The sequence below is a fragment of the Accipiter gentilis genome, chromosome 9, assembly GCF_929443795.1.
Source record: "Accipiter gentilis chromosome 9, bAccGen1.1, whole genome shotgun sequence".
Lineage (NCBI taxonomy): Eukaryota > Metazoa > Chordata > Aves > Accipitriformes > Accipitridae > Astur > Astur gentilis.
Window position 1 is genome coordinate 40313588 of NC_064888.1, and position 21836 is coordinate 40335423.

The window sequence follows — 21836 nt, forward strand, 5'->3', positions numbered from 1 at the left end:
TACATTTCTATACCTTATGGTGCACTCTCAGTGTCTTCAACTCGAAGCATTAGTCAGATTGGAGCGAGAGCTCTTACCTTTCAGAAATTATAGAAATTTTATCACTTTTTATTGAAAACTGCACTGAACGCTAAATGTCCACCTTTACAATAAACAAATACAATAACGGTAACACGCTAAAACAAAACATACTTCTGATAGCCATTGGTTTGTTTTTTTTCTGTTTGGGACAGCTTAAGATATTTTTTTTTTGTCACAGAAACAGGAATGTACCCATACAAAGGCTCAAAATAGGCCATCTTTTTAAAAACAAAAAGGCGATGATTCACAAAAGACTATGAATATAACATGTAACTAGCTGATACAAATCTAATAGGATTTGTTAAAATCAGTCACATCTAATAACACATTTTGAAGTGTTCTTGTATAAAATATCACGTGAAGAAAAGAAGACTTTTATCAATGTCTAAAAAAGTGGGTTTTGTTCATAGACAGTCTGACAAGTTACCATAAAAAGTGTTTCCTGAGACATAAGGAAATGCAACATTATTCTTGAACCCTTTCCAGCTCAAGACTTTTTCCACTTGATAAAATAGCTGCAGATTTAAAACTGAGAAAATATATTTGAGTACAAATAGTGTGTGAAACTTAATACTTTCTTCTTTTTTCTTTTTTTTTTTTTTTTTTTATCTTGCATCATTGCAGGGCATAGGTGAATGCACAGCTACTTTATTCAGTGTATTGGGCAGAGAAGAGACTGGCAGTTTGTTTTTTCATTAGTCTGGGAGGGCAGCGGCCGTTGCCAGGAGCCCTTTCTGCCCTCCCCATCCCACGGATCCCGGCTGGAATGGCTAGAACTTAAACCTGGCAGGAGAACTTCTGTTACACGTCACTGGCCCTGTGAGACTGCAAAAAGGATTTTTTTTTTTATTTTTTTTTTTTTTCCTTCCAAGTCTAAGCCAGTACTGACGCCTCCCGTTAGAAGAGGTAACCAGATACAAGAGTAAGGAAAGGGCTGAAGCCACATAATGGTTTCCTCTAACATTTCTATGTTAACTCTGTAAAGATGGCTTAATGCAATGGTTTGAAAACAGGTGCAGAGGCCCTGTCCTTCCCAAGGAATTGAGGGGAAAAAAAATCTATTTTTTATTCATGTGATTGATGCACAGATGAAGGAAACTTAACACACAATAACAGAAGTTGATCATTAATGTATCACATCCTAGTTTTCAGCGCTTCAGTAAGCAGGTGACTTCTTCAGGGCTTCTCCCCAGTCTTGACTGCTATCACTTTGTCGTTAACACTGGAACATCAATGATGCGTCTGTCCAAAATCAACATTACAAATTTCGTATCAAATTCTTTTTTTAGTTCATGTATAACTTCTTTTCCAATGTCTCTTGGTCCTAAGTTTATTGAATGATTTTTAAATTATCTGCTATTGCTCGTTTGGATGTTCCCTGTTGTCCCCGTGTTTTGTGGGCTGGTTAGGAGATGGAGCTTGGGAAGGATGTGCCACTGTGGGAAGATTGTGAGTAACAGGGATGCCTCCGGGAATGATGCCCTCCATAGCTGCCGGTATTCCTCCCGGTGCGACACTGACCATCCCAGGGGGATACCTGGGAGAGGGGACAGAGAGAGGCAGGTTTGTCACGTCAGAGCTCGCCACAGACAGCGCCAATCACCCAACCACCGTCGCTGAGGCTATGCAGAAAATGAGCAGCAGAGAGATTCCGCTTCTCTAGTAGAGCCGAGTTCGGTCTTTCTTTTAAACTACAAGGGACAGCTCAATATTAAACCAATGCTGCTGTGTCTTGGGTAAGCATCCTCCACTATGCTACAGGGACCGTGTCTTGTTCTGTACCTTCTAACAGGTCGTTGAATCATAAGGAAGCCTTTCTCTTTTGAAAAATTGGGTAAGGAATCATCTTGAATGCTCTCCGAAATGCCAAACGCTAGCACGCTGACTTAATCATCCTGGTGTGTGAATACCTGTGAACACCTACACCCGGTTTGTAAGTTTTCCTTCTATGACAAGTGAGCTGCATCCTCTTTGTGTTAACCAGAGAGCACAGCTGAAAAATGGGGTTGGATCTAGTCCGCCTTCCTTCCTTTCTAAGAGCGGGGCGAGCTACATGTATTCCAAGAAACGGCATTGAGTTTGAGAAAGGAGAAGAAATGCGAATTTCTTGAGCTGTCCGCAGGGAAGATGTGACCTGGGGGCAACGAGCCCAAAACCCTCTGGAGGTCTGTTGGACGCATGGGGACTGAGGGCTCCAACTGCCAGCGCCTCCCTGCTGCTTCCTTAGGGAAAGGCGGAGGTGGAAGGCGGGAGGGGAAGGGAGGATTTACCTGCCCGCAAAGGTGCTGAGCTGAGCCCAGCCGCCAGCTTACGGGGGCACCGGGGCCGCGGCTCCCGAGGAGCTTAGCAAGGATGAAGCACCCCGCAGAGGCAGAGGATAAGCTGGGAAGCCAAGGTTTGTCTTCAGGGTAATGGCATTGCCCACGTGCTTCGGAGCAGGACCAAGGGGGGGGGACGCTTTCACCAGGGCTGGATGTTTCAGCGTACGGGTTCTGCTGGTCAAAGCGAGCAATCGCTGCCTGTGACCCGCAGGCAGTTGCGAGCGTGCAGGGCCAGGGCACACGCGTTGCTCAGGGGCTTTGCCCTCTCAAGGGCTCCGCTGCCGAATGCGCTCCTGCCTCTCTCTGCCCTGTAACGCGACCTGATGTGCCCCGCAGGTGCTTTTTGTAGCTCAGAGTATTTTTGGTAACGGTGATACGCTGAAGGCTGCCCGTGCTCCAGCTGAGTCCTCGTGCCTAACGTCTCCTATTGGTGTGCTTTGAGCTGTCCAAAGTGGAACAATAAGCAACCCTAATCTCTGGGATTTAGGTGGAAATTAGGCCACCTGACTAAGGACCTATATTTGGAGTTTTTACCTGGGCTCATTAACCCACAAGCCGGGCCAGGCTCACAGCAGTCAGTGCATGGACAGAAATGCAGAGCAAATCCGCAATCGCTTCTTCCGTTTGGAAGTTATGTCCTGCTTGTTCATGGGTCTGGGGGGGGGTCCTGCCGCTTACAGAGATGCTGTACAAGTGAGCGCTGGCCCACCAGAATGAAGGCTTTATAAACGGGAGGTTTTATAAACCCGAGGTTAAATCAAGCCCCAAGGAGGGGAAATTCACAGTCACCAGGTGAGCCAGTGCAGAAGTTGTTACTTGGGCTTTCCTGCTCACTTTATAGCTGGACTCCCAAAACTCAGCAGGGAACCCGCTGCGCTGGTCCTGTTCTCTGGCTTACCTGTACGTGGCACCATTGAGCTCCGGATGAATTGCTTGCTGATCTATTACTGACCACGGAGCTGTTGTGACAAAGAATTCCTTATTCACGCAGTTTCTTAGGCTTTCTGGGATGCGCCCTGGAGTTGGTAATAAAGGTAAGTATGTGTCAGGCGGGTCCTAGCTTTATCACCCTCTAATAAACTACAATTTTTTCATTTCACTTTGTTAATATAAAGGATGGGGGAAAAAAAATCCCCAAGGAACACCATATCCCTTGTTTCGGAAGGATGTTTTGGCTGTCCTGAGGTGCAGAGTTGGAGGCCAGTTTCCTACCCTCAGTCCCAACTCTCTGCCTTCAGGAAAGCTGTTCCCTTGAGCCCGCTGCTTTCAAAGCAGGGGCTAGCCACGCGTGAAGCTAGGCCTTCCATGTTAACAAGGAGGGCAATTTTTAGGACAAGAGAACCACCCGTTTGCTGGAGTATCGTGACCACCACCTTGGAGCGAGCTCAGTTACAGCAAGAGTTTGACACAGGTGCCTTCACTGCTTTGGGATTTGGTTTTGGCATGCAGTCGGCTGTGGTCAGTGCCATCTTTTGAGTTAGCACCATTAAAAGGGGCAGCAATTATTGCTTCGCTGTCCTTTTCTTCCCAGTCACAGACACTAATCTTTGCCGTGCTGCACAAGTGCCCCAATGATTTTAAAAAACCACCCAAACCCACAAAACCCCCTCACCCAACCACAAACGTGCCCAAACAACAGACAAGTAAAGTTTGCTTTCTCAGCTCTTTTCCTGCTGAGACATGGGCAGGGTGAAGCCCCCGTCTCTCCCCCTCCTGGTTCACATGCCAGGCGCACGCATGAGCTAACCCCAGCTTCTCTGCGGGGCTGGGTACCTGTGATCGCACGCCGTATTTCAGTAGCAGCAGCTTCTCTCATCTCTAGTGACGCCTGCTCGCTGTACCAAGCGGTGTGGGGAGTACAAATTAAATTAGGAGCATCTTTCAACGGGCCTTGAGCAAAACTGGGAGGAGGGAGGAAAAAAAAAGAAAGATTGATCAATGTTTAGAAATAATAAAATATGTTATGCATGGCAAAAGGCTTGTAGCCTGCCCTCTGCGTACGCAAGGCTCAGTCCCCAGTACCTTGGCTGCGGCACCTGGGCTGGAAGGAGCCCGACAGCATCCTGCCAGCCCAAAATGGCCACAGGAATTCTGGGGAGAAAGCAACGGCTCCAGTGCAGCGCACAAACTGAAAATGCACCAAAAGAAGAGCCAACAGGGCCGAAAAACCAGCCTACTGGGTGGTTGTTTGTAACGTTCCCGTGGGAATAAACGCTTTGGGGGGTCTCTCTGCAGCAGCATGGGGATGCAGGGACAGGCTGCAGGTCACCCAGCCCAGGGTGGGAAGGAGTGGACATGGGGATTCCCCCTCTGTAGGAGCACACTTTAATTTTTAAATTGCTTCTGAAAACACAAGCAAACCACTCGTGCTACCTCCATCCCCCATCTGTGGCAAGAGGAGCTGTGCTCTCACTTATAACCAACCCCTTCCCAGCTAGCAGCAGCCTGTGGGCAAAAATACCCAACACTCACACAGTACATTTGTTCTTATGCTCTAGCGAGCGCTTTGTTTTTGATATTTATTTTTTTTTTAAAAAACACAGGCTGATTGCTTGTTCTAAGCTCCCACAGTACCTTTGAACACCTGTAACCCCGGTACCAGCCCACACCTGACGGATGCTGCAAAAGTGCCACAACCTTTTCCCAAACCAGCAGGACTGTCCCCCAGCGCTGGCGTTGTGCGACAAGGCGCGTGGCTGTTGCGTACAGATGGCAACCCCAGAAAAACCCAGAGCTTTACCTAAATGGTTCAGACTCGTGCACGTCAAGCGCAGCCCCTCGTATCCGTCCTTCCTTCAGGGCTTGAGTTAAGGCCTTCTCGTCCACCAGCCCCCCGCGTGCCGTGTTCACCAGGAACGCTCCCTGCCTCATCTGGTGGTGGCCGGGAAAAGAAAGAGATAAGAATGAGTTCGGTGCGGTGACCCGGTCCTACCCGCACCCCGACGCAGCAGCGGGTGCCCCGGGATGCCTCCTCCCGGGACTGCGCCCCGCTTTTTGTGCCGAGTGGCTGTGCTCCCACCCCAGAGCAATCCCCATCCTGGCGCACGTGGGTTTTCTGCAGAAATCCAAGCTCTGGCTGGTATCGGCAAACAAAACCTTCTCCTGCCATTGCCTCCCCACCACAGGCACAGGGCTTGCTTACCTGGTAGCACCAGGTAAACACCGGGGGGAGACAGACGGGCTGTTGGGCTTAATCGGCTATTTTGGAGGTAGCCCGTAGGCACCGAGACACTGGCTCGCTGTGGCCGTGACCGCAGAGGGACCCATGGCCAGCACCGACACTTGGGGTTTGCCCACTGAAGAGCAAAGCGCTCTCCTCGGTCGTGTGTGTGAGACAAATTACCTGCTTAATCGTGAAGTCGTTGATAAGGTGGTGGTTATGTTCGTTAAGGTTACAGTGCAACGAGACACAATCGCTCTGATAGAGCAGGTCCTGGAGCGTGTAGACCCGCTGGACGCCCAGGGATCTCTCTATCCCATCCTGCAGGTACGGGTCATAAAATATCACGTTGAAGCCGAACGCTTTGGCTCGGACCGCGACCGCCTGCGCAGTGCGACCTGTGTGCAAAGGAAAGAGAGGAGTTAATTTAACCGATTCCCACCTCCTCGGCTCCACGTGGCTGAGCTGCCCCATACCCTGACCCCCCAGCCTAGCCCGGGGACTGCTGTGGGGGTCCCCTGTGACCTCCTGGGCTTCCAGGAAAGCTGGCTGGAAGGCAAATCCAGGCCACCTTGCACAGGGAGGGCTGTGCTTGGCTTTAGTGAGATGCTTGTGTTAAAATTTAAAAAAAAACCCAAAAAACAAAACCAAAATGAAGAGCGAGGCCATTAGGCACCTGCCAGCTCACAGCCATTTGAATACGTGGCACCATCCGTGCCCATGCAGGTCTAGGGGGAAGGCACAACGTGCGGCTCAGTCCCACCGATGTGCGGCTCTGGACATCGCAGAGAAATAATCCTCTGCGGCGCTGCACCTACCAAGAAAAGCCGAAAAAGGAAAGAAAAAAGCACCGCCTTCTTTAGGCAACTTGTATGTGAATGATTGATAGGTTTTTCAGCCTCTCGCTGAATGGCTGGTTAATTGGGCATGCTAAAGACAACTGTCGTGGTTTGGAAGCAAAGGGCTACTACAGCCCCTGTGCTGGCCAAGGATGTTTGTGGTGGTGTTGGAGACCCCCGGCCCATCCCCACCACAAGGGCTGCGCAGGCTCCATTTATCTGTTAATTTTTCCAGCTAGCGGTGGTGCGGCAGCCCATCAAGTGCCTGGTTAGTGGTGCACAGCAATGTCCCCCCCATGCATGTAAACTCCTGATGCTGTCCTGGTGTCCCAGAGATGCCTGGTTGACCAGGGGACATCAGCCCTGGCTAACCCAGATCTCCTGCTCTAACTTCACCCACCCGCCTTGCCTCAGTTTCCCCATTTAAACATGCTCATATCCCAGCTTTTTGCACTAATTACCCTAGGGCTTTGCAAGACAACAGCATGAAGCAGATGGGGAGAACGGCTACTGCACAGAAAGCAAGTGGAAATACCGCTGCAACATTTGTGGTCTGGCTCCCAGTCGGTGCTGCCTCGATGGCAGCCGCCCTCCAGCTGCTGGAGGGCACAGGCGCCGTAACACAGCCAGAACTGCTCCCTAAACTGGGAACTCCCCAAAATTTCCTCTGCTCAAGTTTCTGTCACTGTGTATGCGTCTGGCCATGAAGTGCTCTGAACCATCATACGCTGGCTGCTCCCAGAAGGGATGTCAAAGAAAGAGGGCTGTCAGCAGAAGGGCTGAAGCTACTGCTGCTGCTGAAGCTCTCTCTAGCTACGGGTGAACTGAAGACAAACTTTGTTTTACACAGCCCTGCCACCGCACAGGGCAGAATGGCTCAGGAAGAGCCGGTTTGGTGTAGCTGTGGCTCAGGGATGGGGTTTTTCGGGAGAAGATGGCAGCACTCCCAACTGTGATCCCTCTTGGGGCGCTGCAAGGTTTCACCAGCGTTCCTCCAAGGACTCAGCCAAGGCTCACAAAATACAGCTCTTTCCCCCCTAAAATCAGCGCAAGACGTTCTCCCTACTTCACACCGATCCACCATGGTGGTTCTGATTTTGACAATGCTCATTTTAGGTCCTTCCCGGGGCGGTGAAGTGATGCCGAGTCCTCCTCAGAGGCTGAACACCGGGCCGGCGGTGCTGAACGCACCGTTCGCAGCCTGCCCGCCCTTCGCTAACGTACCGAAGCCGATGAGGCCGAGCGTTTCTCCCCTGATGCGAGCGGCACCGGAGGCCACCTCCCGGATCTGCTCCACGCTCTGCACCCGCGTGCCTTCCCGCAGCGCCTGGTAAAGCCACGTGTTTCGTCGGTAGAGGTTGAGGACGTGGCAGACGGTGGAGTCGGCCGTCTCCTCCACGGCGGCCGAGGGGATGTTGCAGACGGCGATCCCTGCGGAGGCGACACCACAAAGCACAACCGTGGCTCAGGAGGGCAGCCCCGGCCGCTCGCCCCACGGCAAAGCAGAAGGGGCTCCCGGCCCTTCGCCCTCACATCACCCATCACTTTTTTAAGCATTTAGAGTAATGTTTTCCAAGGACGTGCATGGTTTAGGTACAGCAGCCTGAAAAAACCCACCGTGACCAGTAATGCTGAGGGGTCCCCTGTGCCCCAGCGTTTCTCTGGAGCAAGGACAAGTGCAGAGTTCAAGTGCGATAGCTGCGCAGGAGTAATTCCAGCAGCAAAGGTTTGGTTTGCAATAGAAAGACTTCTTGTTTAGTTTCACAGACCTTCAAAGCAACTTAAATCGCGCTGGCAGAAGTCTCTCCTTTTCCACAGTAAGGCTGTTCAGCCACTGAATTATTTAGGGACCAAGGATTTGGTGCACTCAAGCAGGATGGTGCACCAGGGCGGCGTGGCAGGGCCGGCTTCCCCTTCCACCGACAAGCACCAAAACAGTCGACTCAAAACACCCCACGGCAAGGCTCGGGGTGACTGCCACCACCACGGCATGCATACCGTCAGCACAGCCTCCACCCACCACCCACACGCCTGCAGGAGGAACCAATCGCTCCTGCCACAAAATTTGGAGGCTTTCCCAAAATTTGGGAAGTGCAGAGGGCACAGCCAAGCCGGAGCAGCTCTCCCGCCCCAGCACCGCCACCGCACACCCGCCCGTCCTGGCGCGGGTCTCGATAACAGACCTTTTGTTCCTTTGCCACAAAAGGTTTATTTTGTGGTGTCCCCACTTAGAGCTGCAAGTATTAAGTTCACTGCAAATGCCTCACCAATCACTGCCCCGTCCAGGCTCAGTAACGTGTGTAAGGGTGTCCTTAATTTCACGTCTATTCAGCAGAGCAGTTAAGCACGTGCTTGTATCCCACCAGATTCAATGCGATTTAAACACACATTTAAAGATGGATGTGTATTTAAGTGCTTTACTGGACTGGGGCCTTTGAGTAGAAACCATGAAAAAGTAGGAGATAAAGACAGAATAAGATATTCAGAAAATCCCCTTCCACTGTAAGGGGCACTGATTCAAAATCAAAAATCTCTTTCCCATCCCCCTGCTAATATCCCTGCTCCCAGGAGCTGCCTATCTGTTTTTAAAACCATTTTCCACCCTGTGGCTGTCTGAAAGACCTACAGAAATTGGGAGAGAAACTGACTGACCCTACAGGGTGAAAAAACCCACCACCAGCCAACCCCTGAAAACGCTGACCGCCTCCTCTCCCTTTCAGGCGACAGGGACACGATGCTCTGGTCCCCACGAGCTCTGTTATTTACTCTTGTGCCCCCAGGAGCAGAAGCTGCCGGCACCAGGAGGGTTAAATACCCACGGCGGATGATTCAACACCAGCATCTTCTCCTGGGGGTATTTTCTGGTGGGTCGAAACTGGTCCCACCAGCCCAGCCAGCAAGGTGCAGGCGGCCGCTAGTGCGCAGCCAGGCACCGCGTTCAGACACTGGTCATTTATTGACTGCACAGTTTAAAACCTACCTTATGGAAAGCAATACCAATTAAACTTTACGCTACATTTGTGGGTAGTCATTACATTTTCTACTCGAAACCACATCATTTGGCCACCCAATTTGCCAAGTATAAAAAGAAGGATTATACTGCAGTATCCCATTACTTTATTCGTTATATTTTTCCTTTCTTGATGTTCAAAGCCTCAGAACATTGTTATAATGGATAATAACAATAAGAGTTAAAAACATGAAGAAACCATTACATTGAGAAGACACTGTTCTCCTCTCGAAAAAAAATAATTCACTATATTGAGAATTGCTTTTTTAGGAATGACTATTTGAAACTCTCTTATCGCAATTATCTTTGCAAAACGGCTTACGTGAAATGGCCGTTATTCTTCACTTCCCCAGAGATAACCTGTAATACAAGATATCCTAAACACTGTTGTAGGACTGCTTGATAGACTGAATCTTGGGATCAGATGATCAAAAGCATTTGTAACTCAGCTGCTAAAATAATGGATACAGTTAAGCTCTCGCATGGGGGGCTGTGCACCCAAAGGTCTCTGTGACCACCCAAACCAGTACAGAAATTGGGTGGCCCCAGCACCATCTGACAGCCACGCAATGCAGGCTACACGCACCCCCCCGAACCCAGCCATGCAGAAAAATCCCATAGCTGGACGTAGGGGCTCCTTTCTGACAATGTGAACCTCCGTATTTTGGCAGTCCATGTGACATGTACCCACAGTAAATGGCCTTTGATGAGATGGCAAAGGAGGTGGCAGCAACCCAACACAAAATTCCTGCTCCACCATCCAACACGTCACCTTCCCGGCGGTGTGGGCATGACTCCAAGAACCAGATCAGATCAAAAGACTAATCTTGCTTAACAAAATATAATAAAACACACTTCCTCCAATTTTTCTGAAGCTAGGTCAACTGTCCTGCGCCAGAAATAGAACAGCCATACAAATATCTGTTGGTACAAGAGGGCATCTGGAACTAGGGACAGTGCGGGAACAAGGGACTCAGATGGGGCAGTTTTAACACAGTATGAGCCTAAAAGCTGCCTTCTAAAACTGCTCCATTTCGTTTACTTCATGGTCAAGTTTTCTTGTCGTAATATTCTCTACATGCAAAAAAAGTAAACTGCACCTGTAATTTTAGGGGCCGAATCAACCCCATTTGGGAGGTCCTGCCCGCAACTCCACATTGCCAGCACGATCCTGTGGGAAGCGGCAGGTACTTGTGCTGATTTTAAAGACTCGGAGGGATGTGGGAGGGAATGGGGTGCAGAGCTGAGACCTACCAAGCTCCCCCGCGGCTTTTATGTCAATGTTGTCGTAGCCACTGCCTATTCGAACAATGACCCGTAAGGCCTTGAACTTCTCTAGATCTTCTCGAGTCAGCGTGATGGTGTGGTACATCATCGCCCCGACAGCTTCATTTAATACCTGGAACAGAACAGAGATGTCAGGAGCCACCACGACACCTAGAGGGGACACCTGCAGCTCCTGAATCAGGAATATTACACAGTGAATTGTTCATTTTTACGGCTGGCCTACTGTCTGACCCAGGCACGGTGCAAGCCGACACTTCCAGGTGTCACCAAAACCATCAGGGGTGTGACCCACCGACACCGAGGCTATTCCCTTTGGGAACAGACGGGATGGATATCTGAAAATTATGATGTTACATCTGGGGAGACAAGGCAGAGGAAAACTGAGCCAGTTGCTCACCCGGACTCTTTTCCAGGTGGGTATCTGCTAAGCCTTCTGCTTCCAACCAGCAGTAATTCTACTTTTAAACAGGAATTTGGTTTTAGAGCAGTATCTATTGTTTTTGAACACAACTGTGTGTCACTTACTTGTAACTCCTTGACCTTCTTTTGTACACTGGAAGTACAAATATCTGTCATACTGTTCACATTAACGTTTCCCATATGTTTTCAAGAGTACCTAAAAAGATTTGTGTGAGGCTGTACAGTCACATAAGGCTGTACTCTGCCCCCTTCAATGGAGATTCAAACCTTCATCGCTACCTCGGTGCTCCAGAAACCCCAAACCGACCCAAATTCTCCAAGACTGGCTCACCTATCATCTACCAAAGTCTTATAAAAGATCTCTGTCCTCCTCCCCCACATTTAATATTTGAAGCACTCCAAAGATCAGCACTGATGCTACCTGTAGTTCTCTTTCCCAGATCCTGGAAGTGATTTCTGATCACTTCAAACCTCCTTTGAGTTATCTAAATGTGCACAAAGAATAAATTTTAAAAGCAGTATTTACAAGTAGTTGAGCTTCCAAGCAGAATACTGCATGGATCTGTCTACACGCTGCCCAAACCTCGCCCTCTCACTGCTGGGCAGAAATGAGCTGGGAGAAACGAGCAGCCCATCAGCTGCAGCGCGGGATGGAGTTAGCAAAGCCGGAGCAGATGCGCCGCACGCTGGGGAGGTGCAGAGTTCTCTTACTGCTGCACCGAGCAAGCAAACTTCAAAAAAAATGAGAAACTTTAATAATACTGATGTAAAAAAACCTGATGTGAAGAGATAAGGTGACTCTTTTCTTCCAGAAGAACATCTGGCTTCTAAACCAGCCTTGATGAATTTTAATCTGCAGCGACTTCTGTCGATGTTATCTGCCGACCGACGCAGCTTTGTACGCTTTTTGCTCCAGAAGAACTGGAAGACGAAGGCCAGAGCACACCGTCCCCCAGCCCGGCCCGCCCGCGCCCTCGCAGTTCGCGTTACCTTCTCGTGAATCTCCTGAGTTGATTGTGCGTCACAGAATGCAACCGTCGCCAAGTCCTTCAAAATGGGCATCTCCACCGTACAGTCCCTCCCGTCCAGCAGTGCCACGAGGGGCCGGGGGTGCATGGGGCCGTTCATGATTTGAGGGCGAATACCTGCAAGCAGAAGAAGCGCGGCTTTTACACCGGCGGCAGCGGGAAGGTCCCCCCTGGCAGCACGGTTCCTGTGTCAGGTGAGGTGGTTTCAGCTTGTAAAACGAATTCTGGGGGGCGACGGCAATGCAATGCGAAGTTTAGCCTAAGGTCTGGTTTTGTGTCTGGGAGTATGGCTGCGGTTTTGCCCCAGCTGGAGAGAAAACGCAGCGAGGCTTGCTCCCGGGACAGGGATGGACAACCCCATTTCAGCCACCTGTGACTTTTCAGCGGTGTATCTCCGCTGTGCCGATCCTCACCGACACAGGCCCCGTTTCAAGCAAACCCCCTAAGCCACAGCTGCCGGCCTCTTCAACCGTTTTATTTAGCATCTTAGGAGTGAAACCCAAGCCAGCGGTAACTTTTCCCTGTCTGCAGGAAGGCTGGGATTTTGTTCCGCAGACGTACACTGGCACTTGGTCTGTTTTTTTAAGGACTGATCATTTTGACCACCTCAGAGAGACAAGTCTGAACAGCCATCCACTAAAAAAAAAAAGGATTACTGGAAAAGCAAAGAAAGAGCAGGACACCAAAGACCTCTTTAGCATACAGGCATATATTGTTACCGATGACCAAAAGGCTTCAAGGTAGGAATGGCGAAGCTCAGCTTACTTTGTAAAACCAAACCCGGTCTATCCCTGCATCCTGCAGGATGCTCTGGGATGCGTGGCTGGAGCCGGCGTGAAGGACCAGCATGTATGGGATGAAACGGCTACAGACCCTGCTCCGCCGCGGCAGCGAGCACACTTGTGCCAGCGGAGGACACCGCTCTTCTCATGCTTACACACACCTCTCCGTGGGCTGCTCCCTTGAAAATAAGTGTATTCAGGGGTCTGTTCAGCTGTGCTGCTTTTTTTCGCATTTCACAACAACACGTTCTCCAGGCGGAGGTGAGGAAAAGAACGATCACCACCAAGGGCTGCAGAAGCCTCAGTTTTATATCCTATTTATTGCTCTGCTGGGGATTAACTAGTTCATTTTTGGACAAGTCACTTAGAAATTTCTACACCTCCATTTACCACTCAGTGAGGCCATTTATTACATTAGGACTGTACAAAATAACTCAGCTATCTTTTTCGGCTGCCCAGGTGGTTTCTGGGAAAAGCGTAGGTGGGGGGAGCGGGTGCTCTGGGCACAAAGCGGTGTTTTACTTCTGCTGCCACACCAGGAGACGGCCAGACCTGGAGGGTTGGGGTTCAAACCTTCAAACCCCCGCACAAGCAGCCCCAGCAAAGTCCTTACCAAACCCCCTCCTTCTGCACAAGGACCTTTCAGGGCTACCAGCCAACGTCTGACTTGCTTTTAAGCGCAGCGGTTGTGCGATCCTTCCGTTGAGGGACTAACAGACACACTAAATGCCTTCACTGCTTCTGGATCGGAGCGTTTTCCCCTGCCACGCTACATCACGGGTATCACGACTTCTTACTCACAGTGAAACTGCGGATGTCGGTGAGCTGGACAAGCACGGGGCTTGGCTGAGGGAACTCCATGGAGTTGTTTTGGGGTATTTTGGGGGGGTCAAACATCTCACATGGGGTATTACGGAACACATGCTACTGTCTGTGGCACTGTTTGAGTAAGTCAGACTAAAGGCGAGAGCGGGAGGCTCCTTCGCTGGCCCTCGCGTGCAGGGCTGGGTACCGCTCCAGCCCTCTGGACTGCGGTCACCGCCAGGAATCGTGTCACTGCAGCCCCATGTGGCAGAAAAACAACAGTGAGGGAAAGAAACTAATGAGAAGAGCAACGCGCTTGATCTCTTTTTTTTTTTTTCTTTCTTTTTTTGTTAAGGGAAAATTAAATGTGCCTTTTTGTCCAGATTGCTGTCGGGTAAAGTATTAGCAAGATCTCCACCAGCTGATGCGCATGTGACAGACGCGGGCGCTACGGGCCAAAGCGATGGCTCCCAGACTGCGCCGGCACCAACAGCGTCGCCCCGGGGAGGGATCTATACTGCTGCGTATGAAACGCGGGATAGCACGCAGTTCCATTTATTTTACATGGGAAAAAATAACCCCATGGAAAAAGGCAGGTTTAACGGAGCGGGTTTAATGGCTCTCCGTTCCTATTTTGTTGCATCTACTTTAAGAAATGAAGAACCAACCAACCCAGCAGACCTGACCGAAGATTTTCAGCATTACACATGAACGTTTTTGGACTAGGTCCTTCTCTCTGTCTTTTCTACCGAGATCTCCATTAGCACGGACTGGAAGTAATACATTATGTTTGCATGCATTTCATCCAGATGGAAGTGCAACTGTGTCAGTAGGCAGGGTAGAGCACCGAGACGATTTGGATAACTGAAAGAAGCTTGCCATAAGCAGATAAGCAAGAATAAAAACATGTACAAATCTCAGAGCGCTTACACAATCCTTATGTGAAGCACTATACCACAGCTAGATTATTTTCTCAGGTTAACAAGCGAGTGAATTGTAACACTGACTTAAACGCTTACTAACGTGTATGATCTCCAAGGCTTAGAGCATCACCTATCAGCCTCACGCCGCAACTGTAAATAAAAAGGAATCCGAGGCAGGGACAAGGCGGCCGTGGTGGTCCCAGCCCCGGTGGCCACCATCCCTGTCCCCAAGCCGCAGAACCATATGCCTCTGGGCTAGCTGAGCTCGGTGCCCACTGGGGACCAGGACCATCCTCAAGTGGAGCAGCAGGCGCACGGAGGCTGGCGGTGGCCTTCTGCGAGCCTGGCACACGGAAGACGAAACCACGGGTTATCTGAAACTTTGACATTTAATCTGAGCCCCAAAATAACAGTTTTATTATGCTGCCATTACATAAGCTTCTTTGAAAGTCAAACGAAACACAGCTTTTTTTTTTTCCTTTTTTTTTTTTTTTTTTTTGAAACAGCATCTGTGTCTTTGCTCTGGATTAGGGATGTAATTGTGCATGATGACACAGGCTTCTTAGGCATGTCACCCTCGCCCGCACACAAAAGTGCAGTCGCCGAGGATGAATGCCGGCTGGAAACCGCGAGGTAGTCGGAGGAATGTCTCTCATTTCTCCTACTTCAGTGAGGGAATTTACTTCAGCTTGACAAGGAAAGTTTTGAAGCAAATCAATACGAGATGAAGTGCATAATGTATGGAAATTACGTTTTAATAAAAACCATTGGCAGGTTTGCAACTTCAACCGCAGTATATTTTCCTCGCCTGCCTCTCTTGTTGCCTCTCCACCACCCTGCATCTATTCTTCACCGTCCTGGTTCCCACCTCCTGCAAAAACACATTCAAACCGAAACATTTGGGCTGACAAAACCAAGGCAAACTCAGTCCGCTTTTCTCTTTACCTAAGCTCATACAGCACGTTTGTTCTACGTGCGACTGCTTCATTAAGAACAAGGTATGCCACGGATCAGAAAGTAATTAAAACAGCCAGACACTCCCCTGCTACATTCTGATAAAAACATCGCAGCCATTAACCCTTTCGCCCTGCCATGCATTGCAAACCCACCCAGCTCACTCCACCGAGGGGTACGACGGGGTGTAAACCAAACCCATCGCTGCCTCCCCAGCGGGCAGCAGAGCGGGCAGAAGGCAGCGGACCAGCTCTCCTCGGCGCTGGGGTGGGATCAGCTCTCCCTCCCAAGAGCCTCACCAATTTGGTGGCTCCCCCCGCCATCTGAAGCTCATTTTGCCGATAAACCCCCAGCCGTTCTTGCAAAGTTGTGGCGAGTATTGTTTGGTATGTAATTTTTTTTTTTTTTAGGTGTTTTCAGCTGCCCGCGGACCCTCGCCAGCATCGCAGGGAGAGCTTGCTAAGGAAGAGGGAGAGAAGGAAGGGTTTATGGAAAAAAAAAAAAAAAAAAAGGAAAAAAAGAAAGGCTTTGCAGTCACACTGAGAACTCAAACTCCACCCCGGCTCACAGGCTGCGCCGCTTGTTGCACGCAGCCCCGCGTATAAAGTGCTTTTGTTTCATTTTTAATACACAAAGCCTGCTTGTCCTCTCCTGCCGCTCCTCCCCTTTGCCACCCACTTGTATCCGATCCCAATGGCACCCCTGCCAAGAGAATTAGGGAGTGCTCCCTGCTAAATGGCAGCCTTTGTGTGACCGCAAGACGGCTGGTACTATCTCACAGAAACAAAAGCAGAAGCCATTTGCCTAATTCTTATTAATCTCAGTTGCCTACGCCACGCAGCATTTAAAAAAAAAAAAAAAGGCTTTAAACATGTTCACTTGCAGTATATAAAAGTGCATCAAGAAGCAATCCTGACACTCGCCTGAATTACCCGTTCACAACAAAGTAGCTACAGTTTTACAGTCAACTACACACTTTATTAAACAAACAGAAAAGAAACAGGAAATTTCCCCTTGCCTGGAAAATGTTGCCTCCACATTCTTCTTCTTATTAAAAACCACACATGGCAGTGGAGGAGGAGGGAGGGAAGAGAAGGGGGGGGAACCCACACACGATAAAATACTACCACTTTTCAGTGCGTTGCCTCTCCTTTCGTCTACGAGGGGGTATCTTCAAACAAGCAATCCCGCGGCCCACAGCTGCAACATCTCAAGACAAATGTCTCTTTGAACACGGAGGGAACAGAAAAGGCTTTTGTCCTGAGCCACAGAAGAATAGTCTGAAATTGCGAGAAGAGTTACAGTCACCTCTGCGCGGCTCCCAACTCCTCAGAGCACTCCCTCCAGACTTTGCCGAAGCTTTTAACTAATCGTAGTTCTTTCCCAGCCCTTGAATAAAATCATGTGAGTGCCAGCCAAAAAATCTTATGCTATGCACACTAAAGGGTTTGTATATGTCACAGTTGCTTTTTCCCCCTTCCACTCCCCTCCTCCTATTGACTTGCACATACGGCTTTTTTTTTCCGAGTTGTCTCAAATGGATTTAATCTGTGCCACGCTGCGTTTTATGTTTGTTTGGGTTTTTTTGTGGGTTTTTTTTTTTTATTTTTTTAAACTTAAAAATGAAACATGCCTTTCCATGCGGAGTATATTGAACGAGGCTCCAGAAACAGGCTGATAGCCTTTAGCAGCAGCAGCGGCATCACAAAAACAAACACAAAGCACTGGGGGAAAGCAAGGCTGCACTGATCTCACCTATCACCCAGAAACGAAGGGCCAAATTCTTTCTTCATGTGTAAACCGACTGGTTTTCAGCATCAGAAACGACACTCACTTGTTGGAAGGATTCACGTCTTCTTGGAGATGCCCATCTCCTGGTCCTGCCTGGTTTGCCCCAAATAGATAAAAGCAGCCCCGTATCATCGTCATCCCAATCCCACATTCCCGCAGAGCGCCGGGAAGTGCCACTGCGGGACATGGCGAAGGAGGGCAGGTCATACCTGTGCAATGCCCCGTCTCCAGAGCACGTGGCAGTTCACGGCTTGGAGCAGTTGTTTTTTAATCTTTCCAGTCACCATCATCATTGCCAGCAGCAGCAACAGCTAGAGAGAATCCTCATCCAAGAAAAAAAAAATCTGCATCTCACTCCCGTTTAATACTGTTAGCCCTGCAGTTGTCATTCCCTGGGTACAGAGTGGTGCAAGTTAGTTAACAGAGGGAGCTAGGTGGCCTTGGTGCAAACTACCTTGGATCCGTCAAACTGATTTTCGGCCACGGAAGCCAAAATTTGAACCAGAGCACTGCTGCTGCACTGGCGGTACTGGCTACAATGCTTTACGTGGGAGAAATGCACTACCTGGGGAATCTGTCAGCAACAAGGCTAGCCTGAGCAGACCTGTGTTTCTCCATCACCATTTTATCACCATCCTGCTGGTTCAAACAGCATCATCCCTCCCATCCACACACTTGGGGGGTCTGAACCACCCAGAGCTGGTCCAAGGGAAACACCCGGGAGAAACGGGCAGCAATTCATCGGCACACGCAGCCCTCTAACAGATAAGGGTCCTGCTGACCCTGGCAGATGCTTCTGGACGCCCAGGAGAGTCCTGGAATCGGAGGACGGGGTCAGGAACAAGGAGAAAAAGGTTTATTATCCTAAGCCCGTACTGACTTGTACCATAAATATCAAAAGACCTGTCAGCCTCCCTGAAATCCAGTATCTGCGTACAAGACAAGGGGATTTAGGCACATCTTTCTCACGAACTTACATTGCCATTGCTTGAGTATTTCACATTTTCCACAGATTTACTGTCCCAGCCATCACCCCTGCAGTATGAGCTGCAAAGCCAGGGTCCTGCAGTGCCTTTCTGAGGTGCCTCAGGGGTCCCCACACGCTGGTGGCCCTGGACCACCCTCTCCATGGGCTGTAAACCAGTGCCGATCCTGCTTCAGGGCTGCACGGAGGGGAAACCTCCGGGAAGGCACCTCTGTGGGTCACAGACAGCACGTGGGGCGGTGGTTGCAAACTTCAGCGGTATCACTTGCAGGCAGAAAGGACTGAGTGAGTTGCGGAGGTGCCATCGAACAAGTGCCGAAGGAAGGTTTCTGTGAGAACGGGGATGTTTTTGGAAAGCGCTGCAGATGCTGCAGGATCGAGAGGACCACCCTCCTTTACCACAGCATGCTCACAAGTGATTTCTTCCTTTCATTTAACTTTGCCTGTTAATAAATGCTTCTCATAATAAATGCATATGAAAAAATGAAATAAAGAGAGTCTTTATCTCACAGTCAGGGGAAAACAGATATTTACTGTTATTTCTAACTGTAAATACTCTGGAGGCACTTGGTACTGTACAGACAGAAGCCACACAAATACAGAGCCAGTTTAGAAAGTGACATCAAATCTCTTTTTTGTAAATAATCATGGTGTGGGTTTTTTTTTTAATCAAAGCAAAGTACCTTTGAGACTGCCAGGATCCTACTGGGAAAACACTGGGATTTTTTTTCGTTCAGAACTGATGTCCACAACACAGCTGGAACTGATGGGCTCCACGCTTGCAGCCAGGGTTGCCGCGGGGAAGGGGGATGACGGCAAAGTGGACGCGACTTCCAGCCTGCTGGGAAAACCCACAGGTCCATGGCAGTCCCCTCCAGCGTGGGAAATCACGCTTCAGAGAAACTCCTGAGCTCCAGAAACATGAGCAAAGAGGCAGCAAGGCCCATCCTCCCCTGTGAGGGGCAGGGTCCTTGCCAGAAAGGAAAAAACTCATACCTGCCGTTGGGAAGAGCCTGTGCAAACTCCTGACCTCTCCGGCACATTTCCTCCCATCAGCACCTAAGACCTGGCTTTTTGCCAGTTCCCTTTTTAGAGAACTTCTCAGGGCTTCCTTTAAGAATGTATTTTTAAAAATTCATGGGAAATTCCCATACAAAACAATATCCTCATTAGCTGATACGAACACTGTGATTACAGTCCCCAGCTGAACTACACAAGCAGACAGCAACCACAAAGAAATGCTCAATAAAAATACAAGGAGTATATATATATGGTATTTTCTTGCTCTTATTTTAATTCCTGTAGACACACACTAGAAACAGATACACCTCTTCACCTCCTTTTGCATACCTCCATTAAAGCACCGAGATACGCGTAACCCGCTGCCGGGGATGCAGTCTTGGGGCAGGAAAGCCAAGCACAAGCTTTGCAAAACTCTGGAACACTACTCTTCCATTAAATAACCTCTGGACTGAACTAAATCTCATCCAGGAGTGCTCTAGATACAGTCACAAGTATATAAACTAGTGTAACACAATAAGAAAGTGATAGAATAGTAATACGTAGCCTCTGCTACATAGCTGCCGTACCAAATCGGTGGTGTTTCGGTTATTCCCAGGCTGCTAGGTGGGTAAATCTGTGTCTACAAACACCAACCTGTGGCTTTCTGCTCCAGCTCACATGTGGATTAACAGGAGTGACTTCAAGAGGAGCTAAGCAAGGTCTTAGAGTGAAACTCCTAATGGTCACGCAAGGCGACGGGAGACAGGGGGTACCCGATGGATGTGCTGGCCCCAAGGGCTGGCCAGGGACCCCAAGAAGCAGGAGCGTGGAGCAGGGGATGGACGGACGGGACGGCGAGTCCGGAGAAGCAGTGGGAGCTGCCAGGGTATGTGAGAGAGATGGCAGAGCAGATGGGAGAGGCTGTGGGGGGTGGTGAGGGATGCTACCAAGAAAGCTAAAAGAACCACCTGGGAGAAAAACTGCTTGCTCAGAGGAGCTCCGTTTCTTGTATTCTCTTTTTTTGTTTTTTAGCGACGGATGGGAAAAAAAGGGGAAAACCCCAGTTAGGGTCTGTGTTGTGGTTATGATTCAGACACCATATGGATTCTCAAATGGTCCCACCGCCCAGGGCTGAGCTTTGCAGCTCCTATTAAAAACAATCTGGAAAAGGTAGCAAAAACCCCAATAAATTCTCCTTGAACGTGCTCCATTACCAAGCCCAGTGCTGAAAACAAATCGTATTTGTAGTGCTTAGCGGATAGCTTTCCTGATATTATCCAGAAACCTGAGAAAATGCTTTCCCTCCAGTGCTGCCACTTCAGCTGCAGTATATATTCTTTACGTTTCATATGCGTGACGTTCACCTCTGAGACACACATTCCAGCCATCCGGCATCATGCAGAAGGGATGAAATCCCACGCCAGCTCTCTTTCGTGTCCCTCCCTATCCTCTTTATCCATTTATCTTTTCCCAAATGGAAACAAACTGCAGCAGTAAAAAACAAATGAGCTGCTCCAGGAAATGGACAGCTTTCATTGCTGTTTTTTTTCTTCTTAAAAACATAAAATAAGTAAGACCAAGGAGAACAACGCTGATGCTTTACAAGAGGGCACAGGGGAGAGCTGTTGAGATTAACCATCTGAGCAGGAGGCTGCTTGGACTTCAAATCACCCTGAGGGATTCAGAGGCTGTAACGATATTTTGGAAGATGAGATGTAAAAATCAAGACTAAAGACGAGCTCGCCAACCGGCAGCGGCAGCCCTGGCAAGGGGACAGCCTGAAAGGCCGCTGCCGGAGACCACCACGAGACCAGCAGCGGGGCTGCCGACAACGCACCCGCGTTGCGGGGTACAAACTTGGTTTTATCACACAGACAGACAACTGAGAGCCCTATGGTTTAGACTGGAAATTTCCCTCCAATGAAAAAATAAAGGTAATCCATCAAAGCAAGCACTTGGACTCAGTTTTTGGGCAGCGAAGGGTTCAATCACACTAGCTGTCCATGTGCCACTGGCACCTTTTAAACTTGCGTTTGCACATTGATAAAGGGTGATTCTGACTGGAAAACAAAGAAAATGCCATATTGTGAGATACTTGTAGGATTTAAATTATGCTGGCGTTAACCACTGACATTAGTCCTTCCCATTATGCTGGACAGAAAGTGCTATCAATCTTTGAAGCAAGATATACATTGGGCTTTCTATATGCTGCTCTCCTTTGCTGCTGGCACTTCTGAGATCTGCTGGAAGTTTTCTGTAGATCCCAGAGGAGGGTCGAGAAGGCACTGGAGGAGTTTCTGTGCTGGGGAGGACAGCGGTTGCCATTCACTGTTGGCTTACAGCATTCCCTGTAGGGTGATGCTCCTACAGCACAGATGAGCAAGCTGGAGAGATGGGACCACTTTGCCAGAGTGGGAGCCTGGGCAGCCTTTGGGAAGAGAAATCCTCC

At 49.4% G+C, this 21836-nt stretch overlaps 1 protein-coding gene across 8 annotated transcripts in view; it reads right to left on the minus strand.

Annotated features, from left to right (window-relative positions):
- Positions 1-239: 239 nt before the first annotated feature.
- The window catches only part of CTBP2 (C-terminal binding protein 2), a 77904-nt gene continuing 56307 nt past the window's right edge, over positions 240-21836 (minus strand). For 4 of the 8 annotated variants that reach the window (XM_049809954.1, XM_049809953.1, XM_049809952.1 and 1 more), the window contains 8 exons: positions 12109-12263; positions 10666-10810; positions 7626-7832; positions 5746-5960; positions 5143-5273; positions 4176-4303; positions 3301-3418; positions 240-1618 (listed from right to left, as the gene is read on the minus strand). In XM_049809954.1, the coding sequence (XP_049665911.1) occupies positions 1438-1618; positions 3301-3418; positions 4176-4303; positions 5143-5273; positions 5746-5960; positions 7626-7832; positions 10666-10810; positions 12109-12263 (1280 nt within the window). In that variant the 3' untranslated portion in view covers positions 240-1437. The other 4 variants (XM_049809956.1, XM_049809955.1, XM_049809951.1 and 1 more) reach the window with 4 other exon arrangements.